This window comes from Trachypithecus francoisi, unplaced genomic scaffold, assembly GCF_009764315.1.
Source record: "Trachypithecus francoisi isolate TF-2019V2 unplaced genomic scaffold, Tfra_2.0 Contig01585, whole genome shotgun sequence".
Classification (NCBI taxonomy): domain Eukaryota; kingdom Metazoa; phylum Chordata; class Mammalia; order Primates; family Cercopithecidae; genus Trachypithecus; species Trachypithecus francoisi.
Window position 1 is genome coordinate 1,148,702 of NW_022681444.1, and position 23,942 is coordinate 1,172,643.

Genomic DNA, 23,942 nt, shown 5'->3' on the forward strand with positions numbered 1-23,942 from the left:
TTTCTCTGGAAATAAAATCAGAGTTGAGTTCTGAAGGATGAATACGTGTTACCCTGGCAAACAGTGGAGAGGAAATGCTGAAAGCTGAGGATGCAGGATGGGCTTCAGCAAAGGGACACGCACAGCAGTGCTGCAGGGCAAGGGTGATACAGGGAGGCTGGAACAGGGACTGAAGAAGCAGGCAAAGCCAGGTGTCCTATTTCAGCCCAGCATCTGTGATCCAAGAGATGCTGGTGATGGCATGATGGCTATGGAGGAGCCTAGGGACATTTAGGACATGTCTGTTTCTTATAGAATCTCAGAGAAAGGAAGAAATTCAGCTCGCTGGCCTATCTTGAGCTCAGAGGTCTCAGAGTATTTGGGGGTAGGGGTAGGGTAGGTAAAGGTGACAAAATACAATCCTGTTCAGCTACCTCCTTCTTACTGTCAATAATGCAACGGGTTCTCAGTGATGGCTAATACTCTGCCCCACTTACCACGCTGAGATGAACAGACACTCCTGGGTCAGGGATGGGAAGTTTGTGCAGAGTTTCAAGAAGCTCATTCCACTGATTTTCCTGAAAGAAATAAAAGGCCTAAGTAACAAAAGCAAGGCTCAGCCCTTAGTAAGATACCTGCAGGGAGGTCTGGGCACACATGACTGAGGGGGTTGGGGAGATGCTGGCCCCAGTACAGAAATAGGTTTGATATTCACATAGGGTTTGACAAAAGACACTGCGTATGCCTCAAACATAAGAGCCAAATAGATCCTCCTACACCAAGTTTGACATTTTCTACTCAGTGAGACACCTACCATGACCGCCTTTTATGGATCATATACCATAAGCTCTCAGCAAATCTATCCCCTAAACTCCATAGCAACAACTTTTAAATGCAAACAATCCTAGCTTACAGGGCGGGGGTGGTTGGAGAAATAACGATGACACTATAGATCTTGTCTTCATCATCATTACCCTCAATTAATTTTATTGAGTGTTCACTGGGTACACATGGCAGCCTCCAATTATGGAAAGTTAGAAATGAACTAAGTACAACAGCATGCAACATAGGATGGTGGCTATGCATTCTAATTCGTGAAATTGAGCAACATAATGACATACAAAGCAATACAAATTATTTGATTGAAAATGGATTCACCTCTAAAATGCTCAAAAGAATACTGCTCACAGAATTATCCAAATGCTATTTTTCCCACCCTGTGGAATTATTTGTGCTAATATAATACTGATAAGTGTATATTTGTATCTATTCATCCTCTATTTGATCCTCCCAACTACCCACTTCAACAATGTGAAAACTGAGGCTCCAAAAGGTGAAGCAACTCATCTCAAATCAGCCCGTTAGTAAGTTGCACAGCTAAGGGGTGAAATGCAGGCTCCAGAGCCCTCCTGGCTTCACTACAGCTTTCTTTAAGTAGTGAATTTAAGGAGAGGAAAAAGAAGATGTACCCAGACTACAAGCTTGTTTCAGTCTGAGCTCTGACAAATCAAACAAGCTTCTAAGAGAGGAGAGAGATGAACTTGTGTGTGTGTGTGGTGTGTGTGTGTGTGTGTGTGTGCATGTGCTTAGTTTTGCTCTGAAACAATCTCAAACTTACTGAACAGTTGTAGAAACTGTTAAAAAAAAAAACAACTTTTATTATTTCCTGACCTATTTGAGAATAAGCTGCCAAGGTTATGCCCCACCATCCATAGATACAAACAAGGGCATTCTCCTAAATCACCACAATTAATCATTGCTGTGGTTTGAATGTTTCCCCCTAAAAGTTCATGTGCTGACAATTATCATTGTAACAGTATTAAGAGGCAGGACACTTAAGACGTGATTACGTCATGAATTAATGCCATTATTGTGAGAGTGGGCTTCTGATAAAGGATAAATTTGGCCCCCATCTTGTGTCTCTTGTCTTGAGTGCTGCATGTTATGACCCAGCAAGAAGGTCCTCACCAGATGCCAGCACCAGGCTCTTGGACTTTCCAGCCTCCGGAACTGTGAGCCAAATATATCTCTTTTCTTGATAAATTACCCAGTTTGTGGTATTCTGTTATAGCAGCAGAAAACAAACTAAGAGAATCATAATAAAGAGGAAATTAACACTGAGATGCAGAATTACCACCTCATCCTCAAGTTTTGCCAACTGTGCCACTAATATCCTTGAGAGCAAACAATCCACTTCAGAATCACATGTTGCAGTTAGTAGTTGCAACCCTCTACTCATCCTCAGTCTGGAACAGTTCCTCAGTCTTTTCTAGATTTGTACAGCCTTGACAATGAGACCACTCATTTTGTAGAATAATTTTCAGTTGTCTAATGTTTTGTCTAAAGTCTGATTTCAATGTCCCTTTACTCATGATGTTTGCTTTCATCAACTGATTAATTCATTTGATATCTCTACAGTAACATTACTCTTTCTCTTTGCAGTAGATAACCATTTTGTGGATTGACACTTTATGTAAATATCCCATTCCTCAAACTTTCAATGTATCCATTTACTTATTTTTATTACCATGGGTCCATGGTTTCCTGTTTTATTCAGTGTACTATAATCCTTTACTATCCTAATTCGTTTTGATATTCAATTTCTTCCAGATATGACTAGTGGGAGTCCTCTTACTGCTTTTGTGCCCTTCTGACATGTTCCCATCATGTTTTTAGCAATTCCTTACTTTTTGGCACAAAAGATACTTCAGGTTCATCTTATACTTTCCCTGCCTCAGCCCCAGAATCAGGTTATTTCTTCAATGAGTCCTGGTTTCTTTTAGTGGACAATGGTATTTAGAAACCAAGATCTGGGCACCACGTGTGCTCACTGCTCCTTAGTATTGCTTATGCCAGGCCCTTTCAGTCAGTGGAGCCAGATAATATATAATACACACATGGAACCACAATAGGCACTTCACATGCCTATTTATTTCCATATCCATCTTCCAATATTGAAAACCACGGGTTCATACCAATGGCTCCTATTCCAATCCAACATAAAAATTATTCTAGTTTTCTCCCTCTACATATCTGTGACATCATCCTACAAAAGTGAAAAAACTTGTCTGTATTTTCTTTTTATATTTGGTTATTTGTATGGAACCACTCTTCTATTGCCATCCCTGCCTCCTTCCCTACCCAGATGCCCTCCCTCCTCTCCCCGACACAGACATCTAGGGCTGGGTCTCTACTGTCCAACCCCTCACACAAATGCCTTCCTTACCTCAGGATCCAATACACCAGCACTGGGCCACAGCTACTGCCTCCCTTCCCACATGGATTCTTCTGGACCCTACTTGAGTTCTGACATCCCATGCTGAGCCTCTACCACCATGCTCCCACATAAACATCCTTCTCTCCCTCAGGCGCCAACACCCTGCTCCCTGGCTCAGACACCCCCCCCTTGCCCTGCCATCCCTTCCACAAGGGTGGCCATTCAAGGTCTGATGAGCATGATGGGTCCATGGCCCAAACGGATACCCCAGTTACCCACACCTTGGTCTCCCACACCCCATGCTTAGCCATCACAATCTCTCTGTCTCTGTCTGTCTGTCTCTCTCTCTCTCTCTCACACACACACACACACACACACACAGAGAGAGAGAGAGAGAGAGAGAGAGAGAAAATAGAAGCCTATCTTGCTTCCCAACCTTCCCAATGACTTTTGGATAAGAGAAGGTTCCAGCCCTGGTGCAGGAGGTAGATTCTGTTTCTTTAAATAAAAACTCTCTTCCTGTTCTAATCTGACTAAAATCTTGCCAACAATTAAGCCAGTTGTAGGCAGATTTCCTATCATCTGTGTCAAATTCTTTTAACTAAAGGGAGAAAAAAAGAGTCCTGGGTTCAAGAGAAATAGATTCCAACTAAAACATATTACTGATCTCAGCCTCTGACATCCCAAGAGGCAGAGTCCTGCTGGAGCAATGGCCCAGGGGAAAGGTTCACCAATTTTACAGGGTAATAATCCATTTCCCATATGTGTAGGTTGTACCTACTCTTTTATAATCTTTCCTGAATCACATGTTTTAAAAAGTGTACTAAGTTCTTTGTTTGACTGAGTTTTTTCTCTTTTTTTTGGACTGGAACATATGGAGGGAAAAAAATGTGAGTCAATCTCCAATTCAAACCTGTTAAGAGCCCACATATTACACAATTCTATTTATTAAAGACACCTTTCAAACTTGAGTGAAAACCGGAATGTCTGACTAAAAGTAACTGTGAATCAGAAATCGATGAACAGACCCAAGGTGACCTCCTAACTCATTCATCAAAGAGTAATCCACTTCTTTTATGACAGAATCCCCTGACATCTAAGCTTCTTTTCACAGTGAGTGTAGTGATCAAGGAAGCCATTTCTATTAGTTATTCTTTCCATTTACTGTGACCTCCAGAATACATTTGCCAGTGAGTAAATCTGTCTCTAAAAAAATGATTTAGTCATTATACACACAATTTCCCCCTTTCCTCCAAAACGGCATTTCCCAAAGTGTGTTCCAGGAAACACTGCTATCTCAGAATGCTAAGATTTATCACAAAATTAAAGGGGTTTCGGGCAAAACAAGATGGGAAGCACAGGTGACCCAGGTTTCTCCAATGCAGGACTTCGTAGAGCTTACATTAAATGAATCTTAAGGAGATAGAAATGAAACACAGCTTTCCCTCCCCTGGACGCCAGTGTGACTGAACTGGTACCCTTTTCATGGATCATTTCTCAGAACTAACACTCAAATTGCCCACAACATTCAACAGAAAAAAATTAAGGGAAATCTTTCCTTAACATTTAATAATAATGGATCACTTTAATTAAAAATCTTAGGCCATATACAAAAAGGAAAATATAAGACATTAGATATATAGACAAATATCCAACTCATTAACAATCAAAGAAATGCAATTAAAACAATGAGACTTTTTTACTTGTCAAACAATGAATTCAACAAACGGTACTGATGAGAGAGTATCATGACCTAGGCACTCTCTTACTTTGCTGGTAAAGGGTATCCTTTAAGAAAACAGCAGAATTCTTTTTTTTTTTTATTTTTTATTTTTTATTTTTTGAGACGGAGTCTCGATCTGCCGCCCAGGCTGGAGTGCAGTGGCCAGATCTCAGCTCACTGCAAGCTCCGCCTCCCGGGTTCACGCCATTCTCCTGCCTCAGCCTCCCGAGTAGCTGGGACTATAGGCGCCCGCCACGTCGCCCAGCTAGTTTTTTTGTATTTTTAGTAGAGACGGGGTTTCACCATGTTAGCCAGGATGGTCTCGATCTCCTGACCTCGTGATCCGCCCGTCTCGGCCTCCCAAAGTGCTGGGATTACAGGCTTGAGCCACCGCGCCCGGCCTGAAAACAGCAGAATTCTTTTGCAAAGCAGTTTGGCAAATGTTTTAAAAATGTTTATGTCCACTGACCTTACAATGGCCCATCTGGGATTCTCCTTTTAAGGAAACAATCCAAAGTGAAGAAAATGCTTTACTCTCATAGATGTGAATGGTTACACTTCTCATAACAGTAGAAAAATCCCAAACAATTAACAATTCCCAATAATAGGAAATTCTTCAGTAAATCAAGGTACATGATAAAATGGTATGCAGCCATGAAAAATATTTATAACATTTTTAACAGTGTGGGAGGCACACTCGTTATAATGGTATCTGAAAATGTGGGCTACAAAAATCTACATAAAGGTCCAATTGGCCTTTGACATCCATGGAAGATACCTTACCTTACCACTTCTTCCAAAAGTACAGCAAGGTACAGATGAATTTTTAACGTAATTTTCAGACCCCTACAAAAGTTATTGTAAAAGCACCACAAAGCTTTATTGAAACGGGAACTCAGGACAGCTGGGTAGGTCACTTGCCAGTGTTTTATTTGCAAAACCCAGATTTGCAGCATGACATGAGCAATTCAAATATGTGCCTCAGCTAATTTAATACATGTCACAAACTTTCCGGGCTGCTTGGGAATGTTAGAAATTGTGAACATTAACTTTGTGAATGTTAAGGGTCTCTTTATCATTTATTTAATGCAAAGAAAAACTTAAAAAAGAAAACAACCCAAAATGCTAGCAATATTTATTTTCGGGAAGAGAGTAGGGGCAAATTAAAAGTGATTTTCTTTTCCTTCCTATTATTTTCTGAATTTCCCAAACTTTCTATAATGGGCATGTATCACTTTTTTGGTAAAATATAAGGCATGTTTTACTTTTTCATCATAAAAATTAAAGCTTATTTGTTAAAAAGAATTATTTTAAAAAAGCAAATACCTGTCTTTTTGTCGTATAATCTGCCAGGATGTTAAGCAGCTTATAAAATACCTCGAACCAGGGGAGATAGCTGGAGGAAGAAGAGGAAACACATGACATATTAGTATGCAGGTCAAAAACTTTAACCAGGATCTAATTCAAGACTAATACATTTCAGTTTTGTTCTACATCCTGAAGAGTCCTCCTGTCACAGACTGGTGGAAACACAGACTGGTGAAATATTAATTATTCCTGAGAGTTTAAAAACTTGCCTGTGTAAGGCAGAGGATTGAATGTCCATTATAAATTATTCCCATGCCTCAGAGCTAGAACAGTTCACAGAAAAGAAATTCAAAGCAGACTCCATAATCAGGCACCAACTCTGAGTAGTCCCCTGGCCTCTCTCAGCACACCCACCCTTGCCAGGAAAGCTTCTATTCAGTTTTTCATGATGGGACAGACACAGACACACACACTGATACATACACACACACACACACACACACACACACACACACACACTGATACACACACAGCATTCCCACTGCAGGCATCTGCAAAGGGTCCCAAAGTCCCCATGAGCCCAAAGCCATCCATGTTGCTGCAACAGACATTCTGCCCATCACTCACCATCTCTCTAGCCACTTCAAGATGAGTTCCACTTCCCTATCCCTACTGCCCTCCACCAGATCCTGGCCATTGCTCCCCTTCACTCAGAGCAGCCTGGCTGCTGATCTCAGTCCTGTGGTCCACTCTGTGTGGTTTGTTTTTTTTTGTTTTGTTTTTTTGAGGTGGAGTCTCACTCTGTCATCCAGGCTGGAATACAGTGGCATGATCTTGGCTCACTGCAACCCCTGCCTCCCAGGTTCAAGTGATTCTCCTGCCTCAGCCTCCCAAGTAGCTGGGACTACATGTGTGCACTACCATGCCTGGATAATTTTTGTATTTTTAATAGAGATGGGATTTCACTATACTGGCCAGGCTGATCTCGAACTCCTGACCTCAGGTGATCTGCCTGCCTCGGCCTCCCAAATTGCTGGGATTATAGGTGTGAGCCACCTGGCCATGGCTCTTAGAATGGTTTTTCTGAGATGCAAATCTCCATCACGCATTGTACTTAATTCCTGCAATGATGCCCATCACTCCAGGATCCAGTCCATATTTGTCAGGATGGACTTTTGGGGCTCTTCACTGCCAGGCCCTTGCCCACTTCTCCGGCTGTCCTCTCTCTACTTCCCCATAGATATGCTCCCCTCACTCCTGTCACTCCGGGAACAACCTGGCATCTTTGAGACTGCCTGGGCTTACATACACTGGGCCCTTTTCTCCCCAACCTCTGTGGTCTAGTCTAGCTGATTTCTACTCATCCTCCTAACGGTCCCCCACCTCCTCCCCATCTCCACTTCATGTGCCCTAATTCTCTCTTTTCTGTGCTGCCCTGGTCATGAGAATGCTGCTGTCAGAACATTCCCCACACGATGCAGTTCTCAATGGCATGTCTGTTTTCTCAACAGACCACATGCAAACAGAGAGGAAGGGGCCTATCTTTCTTCACTTTGTCTTTCCAGTGCCAAGAACGGCACCTGGCACACCGTCAGTGCTCAGCGTTTACTGAGCAAATAAAACCAGACAAAGACTGACAGCAAGGGCGCGTGCACCCTATGGAATTGTTGAAAAGTATCCACACCCCCAAGCAGTTTTGCCACTTACTTTCAATGGCTTTGTTCTCTATAAGGAAATTTTCCGAAGCTACATCTAACAGCAAGCGAGAAGAAGGTCGTACCAAGCGCTTGCCGGCCTGGTCGTGTCTGACCTGCTGCGCTAACAGAGTCCATTACCGACAGAGATGGACACGAGGTAGCGCACAGATGTGATATCCTGCCAGGGAGAGGGGAATCAGCGCCCTGTACAGATTACCGGCTGCGCCACTGAGGGTAATAAATGAAGTGAGAGGCAACAAAGAGAACAGATAAAGTGCACAGTCCTCTGTCAGTAATGTCTGTCTAAAGCCAGCACATGCTACTGTAAAATTTAAGTAGCTTATCAAAATATACTGATAAGCAACTTAACTTTTCACTTCTATGACAGTATTATCACTTATGTTAATATGATTCAGTCAGCCCTGGCAGCTGCATATTGACTATTACACAGCAAATGACTGCTGCCACTTTGCACAGCATTTACTTTGGCAGTGTAATGTAAACATTCAAGAGGGATTAGGGAGCAGATAAGTTTCTCCTTTCCTATTCTGTTAAATAAACCTCGGCTGAGTTAAAAGCCATTATAGTATGAACAAGAAATCCCCTCAGAAGAAAACTCTTGCACAGATTAGATGACTCTTGGTAAACAAATTTGACCAAGGATTACAATTTTTTTTTTCCTGAAAGCGAAATACCACTAGTTAAATCCAGCCACTGGAAATTTAGGAAATTAAAATTTTTTTTTCCTGAAAGCAAAATACCACTAGTTAAATCCAGAAAGTCAGGAGGGAGGGGGGAAAAGGCAAGAAGGGGAAATAGATTCTTGCAAGAAAATTATGACTTCAAGTAAAAAAGAGAAAAACTGAATCATTTTAGAAATATTTGGTGATGTGATATGGGGCAGGCTGGGTGCTCTGACAGTTTAGGACTACAGTATCCATCGAAGTAGTTTTGGATGACTAGGTTCAACTGACCAATGTGGCTTGGGCACAGAAGCTCCAGCCTCCATGTTGTCACCTGCTTTGAGGATGAAGGAGATGAAGTGGGAAGGAGTTCCTAGCCCACTATAGACGGCACCCTGGTTCTCATACTCAGCCTCAGCCTTACCAAATCAATTCTTTTTGGCTAAGCTAAGCAGAACCACTGGCCACAAGAAGTTTTGCAGTTATCCTGGAAATCAGCCATTTCTTTCTCTCTTTGGCCTGACTGGACACAACTGTTCCCCACATGTTGTCCCCTGTGCACTGACAGATGAATATCTAGTGATGGCAGTGTTAAGGTTTTGAAACCAAAACCCAGCTGTCTTCTTCTTCAAAGGGCCCCTGTTTTCCCCTGTTGAGAGGCCAGGGTTCACAGCGGAGCTCTATCCAGCGGCGTTTCCTGTCCTGCTTCATTAGAGCCGCCACAACAGCTTGCGCGGTCTGCCAGGCTGTAGGTGAGGCTGCAGGGACCCTGCACTCCAGTCTGCGTGTGTCTGTCATCGTTGAATAAACAATCCTTCCCAGTCCAAAGACAGAAACAAACACCCTAGTACACTGCACCACCTTGGACATCTAATGGGGTGTGACCATCTGTGGTCCGCCTCTGCCTGCTGCCTTTGTGTGACGGCTTGAGTCCCCACTGTGGAGGGCTCTGTCCCAGGCTGTGGCACAAAGGGTCCTGCACTCAAGAAAGCTATGGTCCTCATCAGAAAGAGACACACCCACAACAGAGTAACAGTTTGGGTGGAAGGAGCTGGAAGCCTTTCCCAAGTGCTTTACTTAGTTTAGGTTTTTGGACTGATGTAGAAGATGATCATGGAGCATCATCATGACCCAATCAGAAGACAGAGAAAAGCAAAAGGGAACAGCCTGCTCCCGAAGCACCTGCCTGGATCCAGGCTTCTCTCCCTTCTCACCCACTGTGGTTCGGGTAACTCTGTCCCAGGCTCTGCCCTCACTCCCAGGCCTGAGAGTCAAATGGAGAGGCTTGTGTTTCATGTAAGGTAGTCAAAAGTTTTAAACTTGAGAAGTTTCCTCCACCCACTGCCTTCCCAATCTGGAGTCCCACTGGCCCTTGTAAGGAGGGCAAGGGCAGGTTCTAAAGACAGCACTTATGGCAGCAACAGCCCATAGTCAAAATCACCCTGAAAAAGTGCTTAAATTACCCTCCAAATACGGCGGACATGGTCTGTGTAAACACAAAGCAGTTAGCCTGAGTTGTGGGGTCAGGCTGAATGACAGCATCCTGCATCTAAATCTGTTGACCAGGTGAGCTGCTGGCTCTTGAGCTGAACTGAGAGCAGAGGAATCCCTTTTCTAATCTCACTCCACTTGGGATAATAATCACTCCAACTGGTGAGTTTGTGTACACATGGATGACTGGCCTTGTGTAAGTTCAGCGTGAATATAAAGGGATTCCACTTCTTTAAGTATTAAAACAGAAAACCATTAAAAACTTTTAAGAGCTCTCCGACTCCTCTTTCTACTAGTTCAGTTCAAAGCCATGAGATGGGACCAGGCAGGGTAGGTATGGAAGAGAGCAGGGGGCAGGGATGGTAGGAGAGGCTGACCAAGTTGAGGAAGGTAGCAACCACCTGGGAGAATGCTGGTCCACAGCAGGACGTCAGACTCAGGTGAAAAGGGGAGGTTGCCTTCCCGGAGGGGCAACCTGGTGTTAGAGTCCAAGTGGGAGGAGAAGGGTGTCCCATTGAGGGGTGATCCAGCATGGTGTGCTGGGGCCCAAGCAGAATGAGAGGCCTGGTAAGGGAAAGTCAGTGTCCGAGCAGAATGAGGAGGGAGTCTCCATGGGGGAGGCCTGACTTGGAGTTTCATGACTCAAGGGGGCAACGAGGGGTTAGGCCTGGCATGGGATAAAGCATCTATGTAGAGCGGAGGGACTGACCAGCAATGGTATTAGAACCCAGAAGAGTACAAAGAGCATCTGGAAGGCAGTTCGATGTGGGATGTCAGAGCCTCAGGGGTGGGAGGGCTTCCACAAAAGGGGTGGGGGCCGGCGAGGCAGAGTCCATGTGGTTGAGAATGCTGTCCATGATAGGAAGGGGCAGCAGCAGCTCTGCCTAAGGTGCCACAGTCCAAACAGTAGCACATGCTACTGTAAAAACAGTGTGAGGAGGGTGGCGCTGTGTGGGAAGGGGGCTGCAGCAGAGGACTGGTTACAAATGGGGAACAGATCAAGACTGACCAAGCAGGTAAATATATAACGGGAAGCCGGTGTCTTACTATCAGAAGAGAGTTACGAATCCAGTTACGGAAAGAATGGGAATGAACCCCATGGGTTCACACTGGAACTGAGTGTACCTATGGGGAATCATGATGTTCTGCAGATAGGTAGTAAAGTAAAGACTGATAAAATAAATAGAAATAGAAATCTATGTACATACATATATTCTCTAGTTTTAGCCACTGAGAAGGCCTGGAAGCAGAGATATCCCAATTATAATGAGCACACTTAGTGCCCAGATATTAGTTTTTAAATACTATTCTCCAGTAATAGGAACCTGGGCTCTTTGGAAAAAAATGTCTGATTCTAGGGCTGGGGCTTGGAAATGCTGTGTTGGGTTAGAAAAAAAAAATAGCAGTGCTCAACACATGATCGGGACATATCAACAGGACACAAAAGTCGGTGAGGAGGGGATCCCACTGACAAAATCTGCATGACAGGCAGAAGAAAGTGCATGAGCAATGGCTTTAGAATCAGGTGGGAAGTAATTCTTTCCCCTCATCTTGACCTCAGCAGAGCCCAGTGGATTTCAGCCTTATCAGAATCAGCGTCTACTTTGCTCTCCTAAAAACAAAATCTTAATGTAATCTAGTCATTCACAAAACCAAAATAATGCTCTGGCTCTCCTATAAAAGAGAAATCAAAATAAAAGTAATTTACAATAAAATTTTAGGATGTAACACTCAGGCACCATTAGAATAGATGATACAATGAAGCAGTGCCTCCCTGGGGAAGACTTGTGGCAGAGCTGCTTCTATTCATGTTGGGACTGATGAGTTTAAGAAAAGTAACATGACACAGGGTCTTTCAGGGTTTTTTTTGGTGACTTTCTACTGTCTGAGGAGCTCCTGATATTCTATCTTGGATACTTGAGGAGAGGTATCCCTTTCTTTCTGTCAGGAGATTTTGCCAACATGTATCCAATGGCAAAGCATCCCTTGGTTAAGACTGTTCGGCACTCAGTATTTAAAGCCTCCCTATTAAAAAAATATATACATATATCAATCTCCTCCCCCAATGTTAAAAAGCAGAGCAGCATGGCATATGCTGGGGAGGACACAGGCTTGAGTCTGGTAACCCCGAGTTTGAATCTCAGTTCTGTTCCTTTCTAGATGTGACACCTCGGGAGAGCAGTCTTCCCAAAACTCAGTTTCCTCCTCTATGAAAAGATATGCACCACCTGCTAATGTACCCAATGGACATGAGAGCCACCAATCCAGAACATTCTTCCTGCCCCTCCCTGCCTGACCACCTTGGCAGTCTCAGCTTTGGGAAGCTCTCTTTGATTCCCGGTGTCTGGATCAGAGGCTCCTCCAGCACTCTACAGGAATTCCTCATACCGCGCGGTCAACCAGAATGGGCAGGAAAACAGAAGCTGTTACAAGAGGAAAATACTCACCAACAATGTGACTGCTTCAGACAACACGACCCTTCTCTACCCTTCCAGTTTCCAGACAATACGTCCCCTTCTCCACCCTTCCAGTTTCACCAACAATCTATCCCTGCTCCTCTGTCTGTATCTTAGTGAAACATCTATAATAAAATGCAAATTTGCTATAAAACCACAACTCTTGCAAAGGAGACTGGATTTTACGAAGCCCATGTTGGACATGCCGGATACCTGCTCAGAGTTGAGGCAAAGTCACTGACAAATGAAGACCTGGCTGTATTAGACCACTTAACAAGACATAAAGAGAAAAATCAAGAAAAACAAGGATAGTAACACAACAGTCACATCAAAAGAAAATGATTTCAATATCAAAGGGTAAAAGAGACCTTTGAGAAACTGAAGTCCTCAAATACTTTAGGAAAAAAATGACTCTTTTTATGATTATGCTGTGAAAGTCAACTATGAAGTGTTATTAAGTCAGAAAAATTATAACCTCCTCTCCCCTACAATACTTGATGCATCATTCTTTGTAAGAATTAATGCATTGTTGGAATTAAGAGACAGAGTTTGTTGAGGTAAATTTATACTTTTTTACACTTTTTCTAGATAAAATCCTAACCTTTTCCTCATTTTTACTGTGAACTTTTGGTCCCCAATTAAATAGATGCATTTTATTCCCAGAATATGAAGACCTCCTGGGCTTACTCTACATTAAAACTCCCCATCGTTTGTAATACATGCTTGTTTGTCTGTCTTCTCCATTGATGTCAACTCTATGAGAGCAAGGATGGTGACTGTGTATTGACTGTTTAACCCCTAATTATTCCTGGCACATGTGAGACATTCAGTAAATCGTAGCTTCCCTTGATAGATATAACTCATCTCTATAGGTTCTATTAAGGCCATTAATTACCACTAGAGCTATAGAGTAACAGTCAACCAACTCTAGCTGGGAGGTGGGGATCCAAATTGAGCAGGCAGCATTTGGGTTTGGAAAATGACCCACTTTTTAAAAAACGATTCCTGCCAATGTCCTACTGGAGTCTGGGATAAATAATGAGTATAGAGCAAGTGATTATTCAAAGTAGATCAAAGAATACTTACAAACAAGATTTCTTGCCCCTTGCCCATCTCCCCAACACAAGTAAACCCCACCATCTACTCTTTTCGTTCCCATTTCAATTGCTATGGAAAAACTTCACAAAACCAGGCTGATTACAGTCATTTGAAAACCTAATTTTTCAAGCACATGTGAACCCTTAAAATTGTTCAAGAATCCTCTAATCTGTAGTGCAACAAGCCTCCTGTTACCCACCTCCTCCAGTCTGCCCCAAACATTTTTCCTCTTCTGTCCCTCTCTTCAGAAGATACTCTTCTCTCCAAACTCACCAAAGAGAAGAGCTTTCACATGAGCTCTCCCACTCCTATACTTCTCATTCCTTTCCCTCTCCCTCTTAACTCGAGGTGGGAAGGAGGAAAGACCCTAGAGCCCAACTGCACTGCCTTCTATAAGACATATCTTCTCCCCTATTACACTCAGTCAACAAGCATTCCCACCTTTAAGCGCAACAGAAATCACTCATGTGTGCTGGTCTACGATTCTCAAACCATAACTTTAGCACCAAGGTTATATGTGGTTCCTCCCTAAGGGAGAAACACACCTCACCTTCCTGAGACAACCACATTTAGCTTCAACGAACATTTTTACAGAATTTAAAACTGAGAAGATGTTTCCAGTCCAAAATGATGTTTCTAAATCAATCGTTTTTCAAATGTTCCATCAATGACATCTACCCACAAATTTTCCCATGCTTATTAAGACCCACCAGTATATGCCTGGCCCTCTGCTAGGTACATGGGGGAATAAGGTCCATGTCTCAGTATCTGGGGAGCTCACAGTCTAAAGAGGGAAGCAGACACACTGGCAGCTAATGTCTGCAGCACTGGGTCAGTGCTTAGATAGAGGTTCACAAAGGGAACAGAGAAGAGGTTCTGGAAAGTCTTCCAAGAGGAAGTGACACCTCACTGATCAACTTTACACTGACTGCAAAGTCAGGAGATTCACCTGGGTTTGAGTACCAGCTCTGTTACTTACTGGCTGTGGCCTGAGCCATGTTCTTCCTTCCCTATATGTGAAATGGGGATATAATATCTACCCTCACGTGGTTCTTTTGAGGCTGAAACATATGTAAACACACCTATCACAGTGCCTGGAACTGAGCACGATTTGTTTCACCCTGATAATACCATACTCTTTGATAACATCAAAAGTCAAAGGAACCTCAATAAGAGAAAAGCAATCCTCTTTGGGAGCTCTAAGCCAGTCTCACTCAGTCTGGGCATTCTGCTTTGCTCAGAGCAGCTAATCTCAAATTGTAAATTGATTATGATATTTAGTTAAGCTCAAGAATCTCTGATTTATGTCCATAATTAACATCCCATTGTGATACCTATTATATCTATGCAGGAAAATATATTATATGTACTGAATGAGTAAAAATATTAATCTGCATTATGAAAAAACACCAAAAACTCCCATAAAACATCTGTGCTTATATAAATCTACCCAAACATACGCTTGGATTTGATTTTGGAAACAAGGCTCTTTTCTTTCTTGATGGGTATTCAATAATTGTTGCTTTTAGGGAGTGGATTTGTCATCTTCTTTTCTATGACAGTATTACTTTGATTGAAGGAGATTGGTCAGGAGGAAAGCACAGAGGCACTTTTTTGTTATCACCGGTGAAGCGTTGGTAACATGAGATCTTTGGAATAATGGCACCTGCACTGACAATTCCGTGTAATTCTCGATATTTTCCATTGAGTCCAGGCAGGGTGAGCACATAGGCCTTTCATCATTTTCCTAAGAGAGTTTATGAAGCTGCCTACTCCTGTATTCACACACTTGCAAGACTTTCCCCATTCAGAGTATCTTATTTTATGGTTTAAATTACTACTGTAATATAATGTAACGGGTTAGTGAGGTTCTAACTAAGGCCCACCCTACTGGAGCTTTCAAAGCCGGGGAAATACAGTCTCTACTGGAAAAAAAAAAAAAAAAAAAACACAACAAAAGGAAGAAATGGCTACACGAGGAGCCCTGTCCTACTTGCAGTAATAAACAACAACAACAAAAAATCAATGATCCCAGTCGGATGCCATTTGATATTCATCTCATTTTAGGGCTGGGGAGGAGAAGCTAATGCAGTAAGGGGGGAAACTATGTATCAAGTGTTAGGTGCTTTGAAGTATTACTCTTCATAACACTGTGAGATGAATTATCCCATTTTACAGATGAGAAAATTGAGTCTTACAGAAGTGAAATAATTTCCCTAAGATGACACAGCTACTAAAACCACAGATCAGACACAAAACCAGTCCAGCATGATTTCTAAGTCTGACTTGCTCTCAACAATACATTGTATGATCACTCACAATGATCAATCCTGAGATTAGGATATAAAATTCTTACCTTGTGGTTCTCACTGTAGTGCTTGATAAAATAAAGGAAAGCTCGCCTCCAAAAGCCCCTCAGCTCCAAGTGTTCTGAGCAATCTAACTCTGGCTGCCTCCCAACAATTCAGCGTGTTTTCTTACTTTGCCAGCTCCAGGGACACTAGTCATGTGTCAGCTCTTTATTGCTTCAGGAATTAGTGTACATGTTATATTCAGAAACACAAATATAAATAGCTCAATTTAAAATGTTTTAATCAAACACGGCAGAAGAGTATTTTAAGTTTCCAGTGTTTCGTGTCAAGACCCAGTGCCTCTGCTATACCCTAAATGCATATTTTTAAGAACTTTTTCTAGAAAAACTATGGCCTATGTCTTAGATTCTTAAACAGACTGTGTTGCCTTTTTTAATTTAAAGTATAAAGCTTTAAATGTATGCTTATGGTGACAATTAAGGAAATGCTAGATTAGACAGGGCATCAGCTTTCCACAAATAGTACTCATTTAAGTTCATTTCCACCCCAGATCTCTGCTTGAATGTTATATCATTCAATCGCAAATCTCTCTATAAAAGTGTCTGGCTGTCTCTTAAACCCATTTACGCTCTATGCTTCAATGCCTTTCCTTGGCAACTTTTTCCATATGCTTAACTTCTTTCAGGGAAGCAGTTCTGTCTCAATTCACAGAACAGCACACCAATCAACACAAGTAGGCAGGCAGGTAAAGAAAGGAAGAAGGAGAGACGGGAACACAGATAAAGTAGGATATGAATGAAGCTTGTCCAATAAAAGTAATGTTTTAGGAGGCAGAGTTTTAGGCCAAAATAAAACGAGCCTCGCACCTACCCCCAAGCAATCAGAGAGCTCTGAACTTGAATTTATAACCCAAACACTCTGTACCATATGCAACTTGAGACACACAACTGGTGGCACTACTGGGGATTTATGACTTATGACTTGTTCATATTTAATTTGTAACCAAACACTTCCCCTTCCTCTTAGCTACCTTAGAACTTTTGATTAACTCTTGTTTTCACAGGTCAGAGGTTAAATAAAGGAAGGGAAGCATTCTGGGGTGAGATTGCCCAGAGCACCACATCCAAGAATGACCCTGTGCAAGGAACATTAAAATAAGTGATAAGGCCCGAGATTGTTCCAGACAGCTGATGTTCAAAGCCTCCTTTGGGTATGAAGCAGAACCTTTCAACTAGAGAGCTGGCAACAAAGACAGACCGGAAACTGGCCTGCTCTCAAGTTACCTTAAGTGACGAAGCAACTCTTTCACCAAGAAGTTTTTCCCAAAATGTTTTTGAAAATGAAACCAAGGGGTTTGAGAGACAGTAAAGCAAGAATTTGTGCAAGACAAGCAGCCCTTCTTCCTTCACTCTGCCATGGGATTCTCTCTGGCCCACCAGATTTCCTATTCTGAGGAAAACCTTCACGGCTATCTAATTTTGCAGCAGACCTGGGTCAGGCTGAGGGAAGCAAAATTCTTTGTACACAATTAATCACATGGAAGCCCAGCAACCCTGAAGAGGATTGAATCTATTCAACGACAACTACAAGGTCCACCTAGGTCCAAGCACATTGACTGCTGTGCACCAAACCGATCAAAGTATTAGAAGTAGAGTGGTAAACATTTTAATAGTAGTAGAGACCACTATTTATTTAGGAATTACCAAATGCCAGGAGCTTTACATGCCTTTGCTTATTTACTCACTGTAATTTTAAGTAGGGTACCATCATATCTCCAGATACTGAATGGCAAAACTGATGCACAGAAAAGCTAAGTAACTTGCTCACAGTCACACAGTCACAAAGTAGATCAGGGTCAAATCCAGTTGTGTGACTTCCTATACTAGTAAGTACTTTTCTGAAAAAAAAATCCCTGGGAATGGTTTCAGTAAAGTATATGTTACACAGTGATTATACTTTACATTTGATTAGGTGTTGTGAAAATGAGATAATAATTAAGCTCATTTGTTTTATAGACAGCATTCATTCACTCATTCATTGCCTAACATGTATAAGTCAGGCACTGAGTAGAGAGTCAAATATGGCATAACTTCCACTAAAGTTGGTCCCTGGTTTAGATTTGTGTGAGAAGTCATCATGGCATTAGGAATGATCTGATAGAGGCAAAAAGTGCAGAGCTTGGAAAATGTGATAAGCAATGGTTGGGCCGCCCTGAAAAGAGGTATGATGCGCATTCCTTCTGCACCCAAACTAGACAGCAGCCACAGCATGAAATAGGCAGGTTTCCCAAATGAACCTTTCAACAGAACAGAGGGCCCCAAACACGAGCAGGCTGAAGAGCTGGGAATCCACGACAAAGTACCCAAAGCTACAACATAAAATGCCACTGGTCACTCTGTTGAGATGCTGATGGACTCTTACCCTCAGTCTCTCCTGGTTTTTAAAATAACCTTTGTACAGATGGCACTGCTTTATTATAAGCCAAGAGAAGCAGTCCATAATGTTACAAAAGCCTAAATTTGTTGTTTAAAAAACTCCCTCAAAATATGACTGAATTTATACTTTTCAAAACAGAAACCCTAAAAACTAAATTTTAGAGAAAAGATGCTCAGTCAGCAAACTTCCTGGCAGAAATCTGTTTCTCTGATGTAAATAGGTTTCTCTGATGTGAATTCTTTTTTGTTTTTTTCTGAGACAGAATCTTGCTCTGTCACCTAGGCTGGAGTACAGTGGCATGATCTCAGCTCACTGCAACCTCCACCTTCCGGCTTCAAGCGATCTTCCCACCTTAGCCTCCCAAGTAGCTGGGATTACAGGCGCATGCCACCATGCCTGGCTAAATTTTGTATTTTTAGTAAAGATGGGGTTTCATCATGTTGGCCAGACTGGTCTTGAACTTTTGACCTCAAGTGATCCACCTGCCTCGGCCTCCCAAAGTGCTGGAACTAAAGGAGTGAGCCACTGCACCTGGACTTTGATGTAAATTCATAAACTCATACAGGATTGAATGAATGCAGGAAAGTTGCCTTTTAATGAGTTACCACAAAAAAGCAGAAAATTAAAACGAAGGCCAGAAAAATGTATGTATGAATCATTTTTACTATGTTTTTATCGGCATTAAATATTGTGACAATTTTTTTGGTAATATATTTTAAATGGTAGTTCTTTTATCACTTACAATAGCACAACACACACATGCACACACACACACACACACACACACTTCTCTAAACATGTGCTAAGAGAATGGTTAGATAGAATATAGCAAATCCAGGCAACAGAAAAGTATATTTTAGATTATTTTTAATCATATGGGAAAATGTCCACAAAATAATATGGATTGAAAAGAATGGCCAGGTGTGGTGGCTCATGCCTATAAACCTAGCATTTTCAGAGGCCGAGGCAGGCGGGTCACTTGAGCCCAGGAGTTCAAGAAGACCAGCCTGGGCAACACGGGGAAACCCTGTCTCCACAAAAAATACAAAAATTAGCTGGGTGTGGTGGTGCCTGCCTGTAGTCACTGTAGTCCTGCATGCCTTGGCTGCTCAGGAGGCTGAGGTGGGAGGATGGCTTGAGTCCAAGAGGTAGAGATTCCAGTGAGCCAAGATTGTGCCACTGTACTCCAGCCTGAGTGAGAGAGCAAGAGTCTATACCAAAAAAGAAAAGGAAAAGGGAAAGGGAAAAGGAAAGTGAAAAGGGGAAGGGAGGGAGGGAGGAAGGGAAGAAAAGGAGGGAAGAAGGGAGGGAGGAAGGAAGGGAAGAAAAGAGGGAGGGAGGGAAGAAGAAAAGGAGGGCAGGAAGAAGAAAAGGAGGTGGGGGGAAGAAAAAAAAAAAAACATGGAGTATACACCACTATGTGTCATATGCAATCATATATGCTCCTAGAAAGACCAGAAGAAAAGATAAATAGTGGTTTTGCTCGATTATGGGATTGTAGATAATCTTTTTCTTCTGCATTCTTTTCTATGTCTTCTACAGTTTATGTATTGAGGATGCAGTGCCTTAAAATTTAAGAAAAAAAGTTGCCTGTTAAATACTGTTATTCATAATTGAAAATAGTTGAAAGCAACCTAAATGTATAATAATAGAATGATTACAATATATTATGAACTATCAAAATGATGGAATATTATATATTCATTAAAATCAGACTATAGAAGAATACTTAACATGGAAAAACATTTACAATGTACTTAGATATAAAAGCAGGCTCTATAATATATACAAATGATTTTTTTCATTTTAATTTTTGTGTTTTCCTATATTCTCCAAACTTTCTAGTCTACATGTATTATTTTGTTAACTCTTAATAAAACTATTCCCCCTCCTTTTCTTTCTTTAAAAAAACAAACAAACAAGCAGCCACAGTTATGATTCCCCGCTGCCTACCAACTTCCAAGTGGTCTTGCCAAAGGGCTAGGGAGGTGGACTGGTCAGGGAGAATAGAAGGAAGAGACAACAGCCTTCCTACTTCTGTGAGTGAGCTTAATAACTGTGATGACCCAGTTCCAAAACAGGCTCTCTCGATGAAGCGGAAGTTTGTGCTCTTTAACAAACTGGTCACACCAGAGTCTCATGCTCTTCCTCCTGCACCATGCTTATCATGGATCTCAGTTCCAGGGCAAGGGTGGTGAGCTAATAAGGTTTTTAGTGATCTTTCCTTAATGTGGGTACAGTCAGCCTCAATAAATCCTGCCAGGCTCAGGAAGAAAGCCTTATCTAGGGTCACTCTTAGTTGAGAGGGAATAAACGGGGGGTCAGAATCTATTTTTTCCCTGTTAGATTTTCAGGCCAAATCTGCAAGGCTGGATCATTCATACAACCATTTAGTAAGCATAGATGTAATACCAGCCCTGTCCTAGACAGCTAAAGTAAATAAATGAACAAGCCATGATGCTGTCTGTCCTCAAGGAACTCTAAGTCTCTTGGGGAAGAGACCTGCAAATGATGGATCACGATGCTACCTGATGACGCTTCTACACATGTGGGCAAAGGGCTGTGGCAGCACTGAGGAAGGGCATCTCCACTAGACTGCAGTGTAGGCAAAGTGAGGAAGAGGAACTGGATGAAACAGAAGCACCTTCCGTCTGGAGGAAACCAAAAATTACAGACGCAAAGAAACAAAAAATTACAAATGGCTCGGGGTGGCTGGATCCCAGAGTAAGGGTAGAGCAGGGTGTTTCGTTGTGTGATTTTTTCTTTTTCTTTTGGAGAGTGGGGATGGGTGGAGAAAGGATCTTTGGCAATAGTAGAGATGAAACTACAGCAGTCCAAAGAGCCCAGCTTGTAAGAAATTTACATGCTTGACCATGGAGTTTAACTCTTTTCCTCAAATCAAAGAAGGGTTTTAAGCAGTGGACAGATCTGGTTTTGTCTTTGTAAAAAGACCACTTTAGAAGGAGGATAGTCTGGAACCAGATAAACTCAACAATTTTAAAACTAATGTGGCTGGTGAAAAGTCCTCAAGGAAGAAGGAAGTTCCAAAAATGAGGGCCTCCATCAGTGCTCTTTTACTTACTGAATAAAATTTTTAAAACAGATTCAACTCTGGGAGAAGAGAGCTAACAAAGGAGCTCCTGTCATATAGAAGACTGACCTGAACTTGTTAGGTAGAGGGTGGCCTGCTTCCTTCAGAAGCAGTGTCCAATGGGAGACATGGCAGGAGAGGAGGGGAGCTGGACCATCCAGAGCAGCAGGTGCGGTCCTCCCACTGACAAGCAGGCTCGCCCAAGAGATGTTCCTTCATCTCACCAAGGATACTTTCCTCTACAAAAGGGCAACACTTCCTGTTTACCTAACAAGGTGGTGGTATGGAACAAATTAAGCAAAATAACACAAACTGCCTATCACAGTTCACAAAACAAACCAGAGACTCAAAAATAGGTAGCTTTGTTATGATTGTTAGGTATATGTCTACTCTCTTAGGAGAAAGAATGGTTCTCAACCACATTTTGAATGATTTTAAAATGTTGAGTGCCACAAGCACACAGATATTCTTTCCAATTACTTTTAAGATTGTGTCAATCACAAAAGAGTGGGCTGGGCCAATAGGGATTTCTAAAATTAATATTTATTCACTTAACCCAAGATAAAGATTTCATTTCAAAGACAGAATGAAAGCAAATTAAAAAAAGATGGGGATGATAAATATGTCACTAGTACTTTTTCAATCATTCCTCAATGAATGACTCTTTCCAAGCTAACAATACAAGTAATTCCTTGTGCTTTCCTGACTGAAGGAACAGCGTATATTATTCTTAGTTAACTAATTAAATATGGCTTAACCCTAGAAGATTTAGCATGCTATAGTGATATAAAAGATAGCAAAGCCAATAAGATTCTAAGAGCAATTATTAAACAAACATATGGTTGCTAACATTTTTACCTTTCACAAATGTTTGAACTTAACTTTTATTATCACTCTAAAATAGGGCAGCTTCAGTTAATTTAAAGACCAGTTCTGTGCTCTGGGCCATTTTGAGGATGAAAATTAAAATATCTGGTACCTTAGCTCCATCAGGCATTGTTTCTATTCCTCTCCTCAACTATGCGAGATGGGTATTTTCAGCTATAAAGTACAGATGAGGAAATTGAGGTTCAGAGACATGAAGTGACTTGCTCAAGACCACCAAGCAAGTAAAGAAATGGTCAAGATTTGAAGTATGGTTTCTCTGGTTCCAAAGTTCATGATCCTTTTTCTTTTTTAAAAATCAACTTTGAATTATAGTTTATATCCAATGAACTCCACCCATTCTATGTGTACATACAGATGAATTTTGGCAACTGCATACAGCCGTGTAACCACCACCCGCAATGAATCTATACAACATTTCCAGTACCCCCAAATGTTTGCTTGTGCCCCATCCAACAGAATTTCCCTTGCTGAGTGTCTATTAATGTGTCATGGCTTTTAGCACACAGCACTGAGATCTGTTTTCCACCTGTCTTTCCCACCATCTCTCTTTTAAAAATTCACTTCTTTTAAACATGCAGTAAAAGTCACTTTTTTGACAAACGCCCACATTGGTGTAACAGCCACAGATAATCAAGGTATAGAACACTTCCATCACACCCCACCCAGCCTGCTTGTGTTGCTCCTTTGTGGTCAACCTTGCCTCCCCAAATCTCAGCCCTGGCAACCACTGATCTCTTTCCTATTCCTATAATTTCTCTTTTCAGAACATCATAGAAATGGAATAATACAGTACGTAGCCTTTTGAGTCTGGCTTCTATCATGATCTTTTAAGCCACACTGTATATTTTAGCTTTTTTCCCTGACTGCTGACCAATGAAGGACAAGTTTTCATGGTAATATAGTTCCATGGGCATATGCCCATGTATCACAACCCCATGGTGCTAGCTGCCACTCCACCTCAAGTGAAAGGCAGTATAGGAATGTCTTCAGTCCACCTAATGTATTAAAACAGTATATCACCCACAAGTTTCATTAGCTATATTATTATTTTTATTTACTTATTTATTTATTTTTGAGACAGAAATTCTCTCTTTCACCAGACTGGAGTGCAATGGCGCAATCTCAGTTCACTGCAACATCTGCCTTCCAGGTTCCAGCAATTCTCCTGCCTCAGCCTCCCAAGTAGTTGGGACTTCAGGCGCACACCACCACACCCAGCTAATTTTGGTAATTTTTTTTTTTTTTTTTTGTAGAAACAGGGTTTCACCATGTTGGCCAGGATGGTCTCGATCTCTTGACCTTGTGATATGCCTGCCTTGGCCTCCCAAAGTGCTGCAATTACAGGCATGAGCCACCACACCTCGTCTAGCTATATTATTTAATACTAACTAATTATTTGTGAAACATCTCACAAGGGAGTGAAATAAAACAAGTCTGTCTATGTACGCTAGGGTTGAGAACCTCCTATTTATACCAAGCTCTCTCCTAGCCAAGGAGAGGCCCACCCCAGAGGTCTGGCCATAATACCATGAGTGGTGCCAAGGGTTTGCTCCTTGAAAAGGT

At 41.9% G+C, this 23,942-nt stretch overlaps 1 protein-coding gene across 11 annotated transcripts in view; it reads right to left on the reverse strand.

Moving 5' to 3' along the window:
- The window catches only part of DENND1A (DENN domain containing 1A), a 555,596-nt gene that overhangs the window by 289,994 nt on the left and 241,660 nt on the right, over positions 1–23,942 (reverse strand). For all 11 annotated transcript variants that reach the window (XM_033190648.1, XM_033190640.1, XM_033190589.1 and 8 more), the window contains 2 exons: positions 6,246–6,315; positions 477–557 (listed from right to left, as the gene is read on the reverse strand). In XM_033190648.1, the coding sequence (XP_033046539.1) occupies positions 477–557; positions 6,246–6,315 (151 nt within the window). The remainder of the gene's footprint in view (positions 1–476; positions 558–6,245; positions 6,316–23,942) is intronic.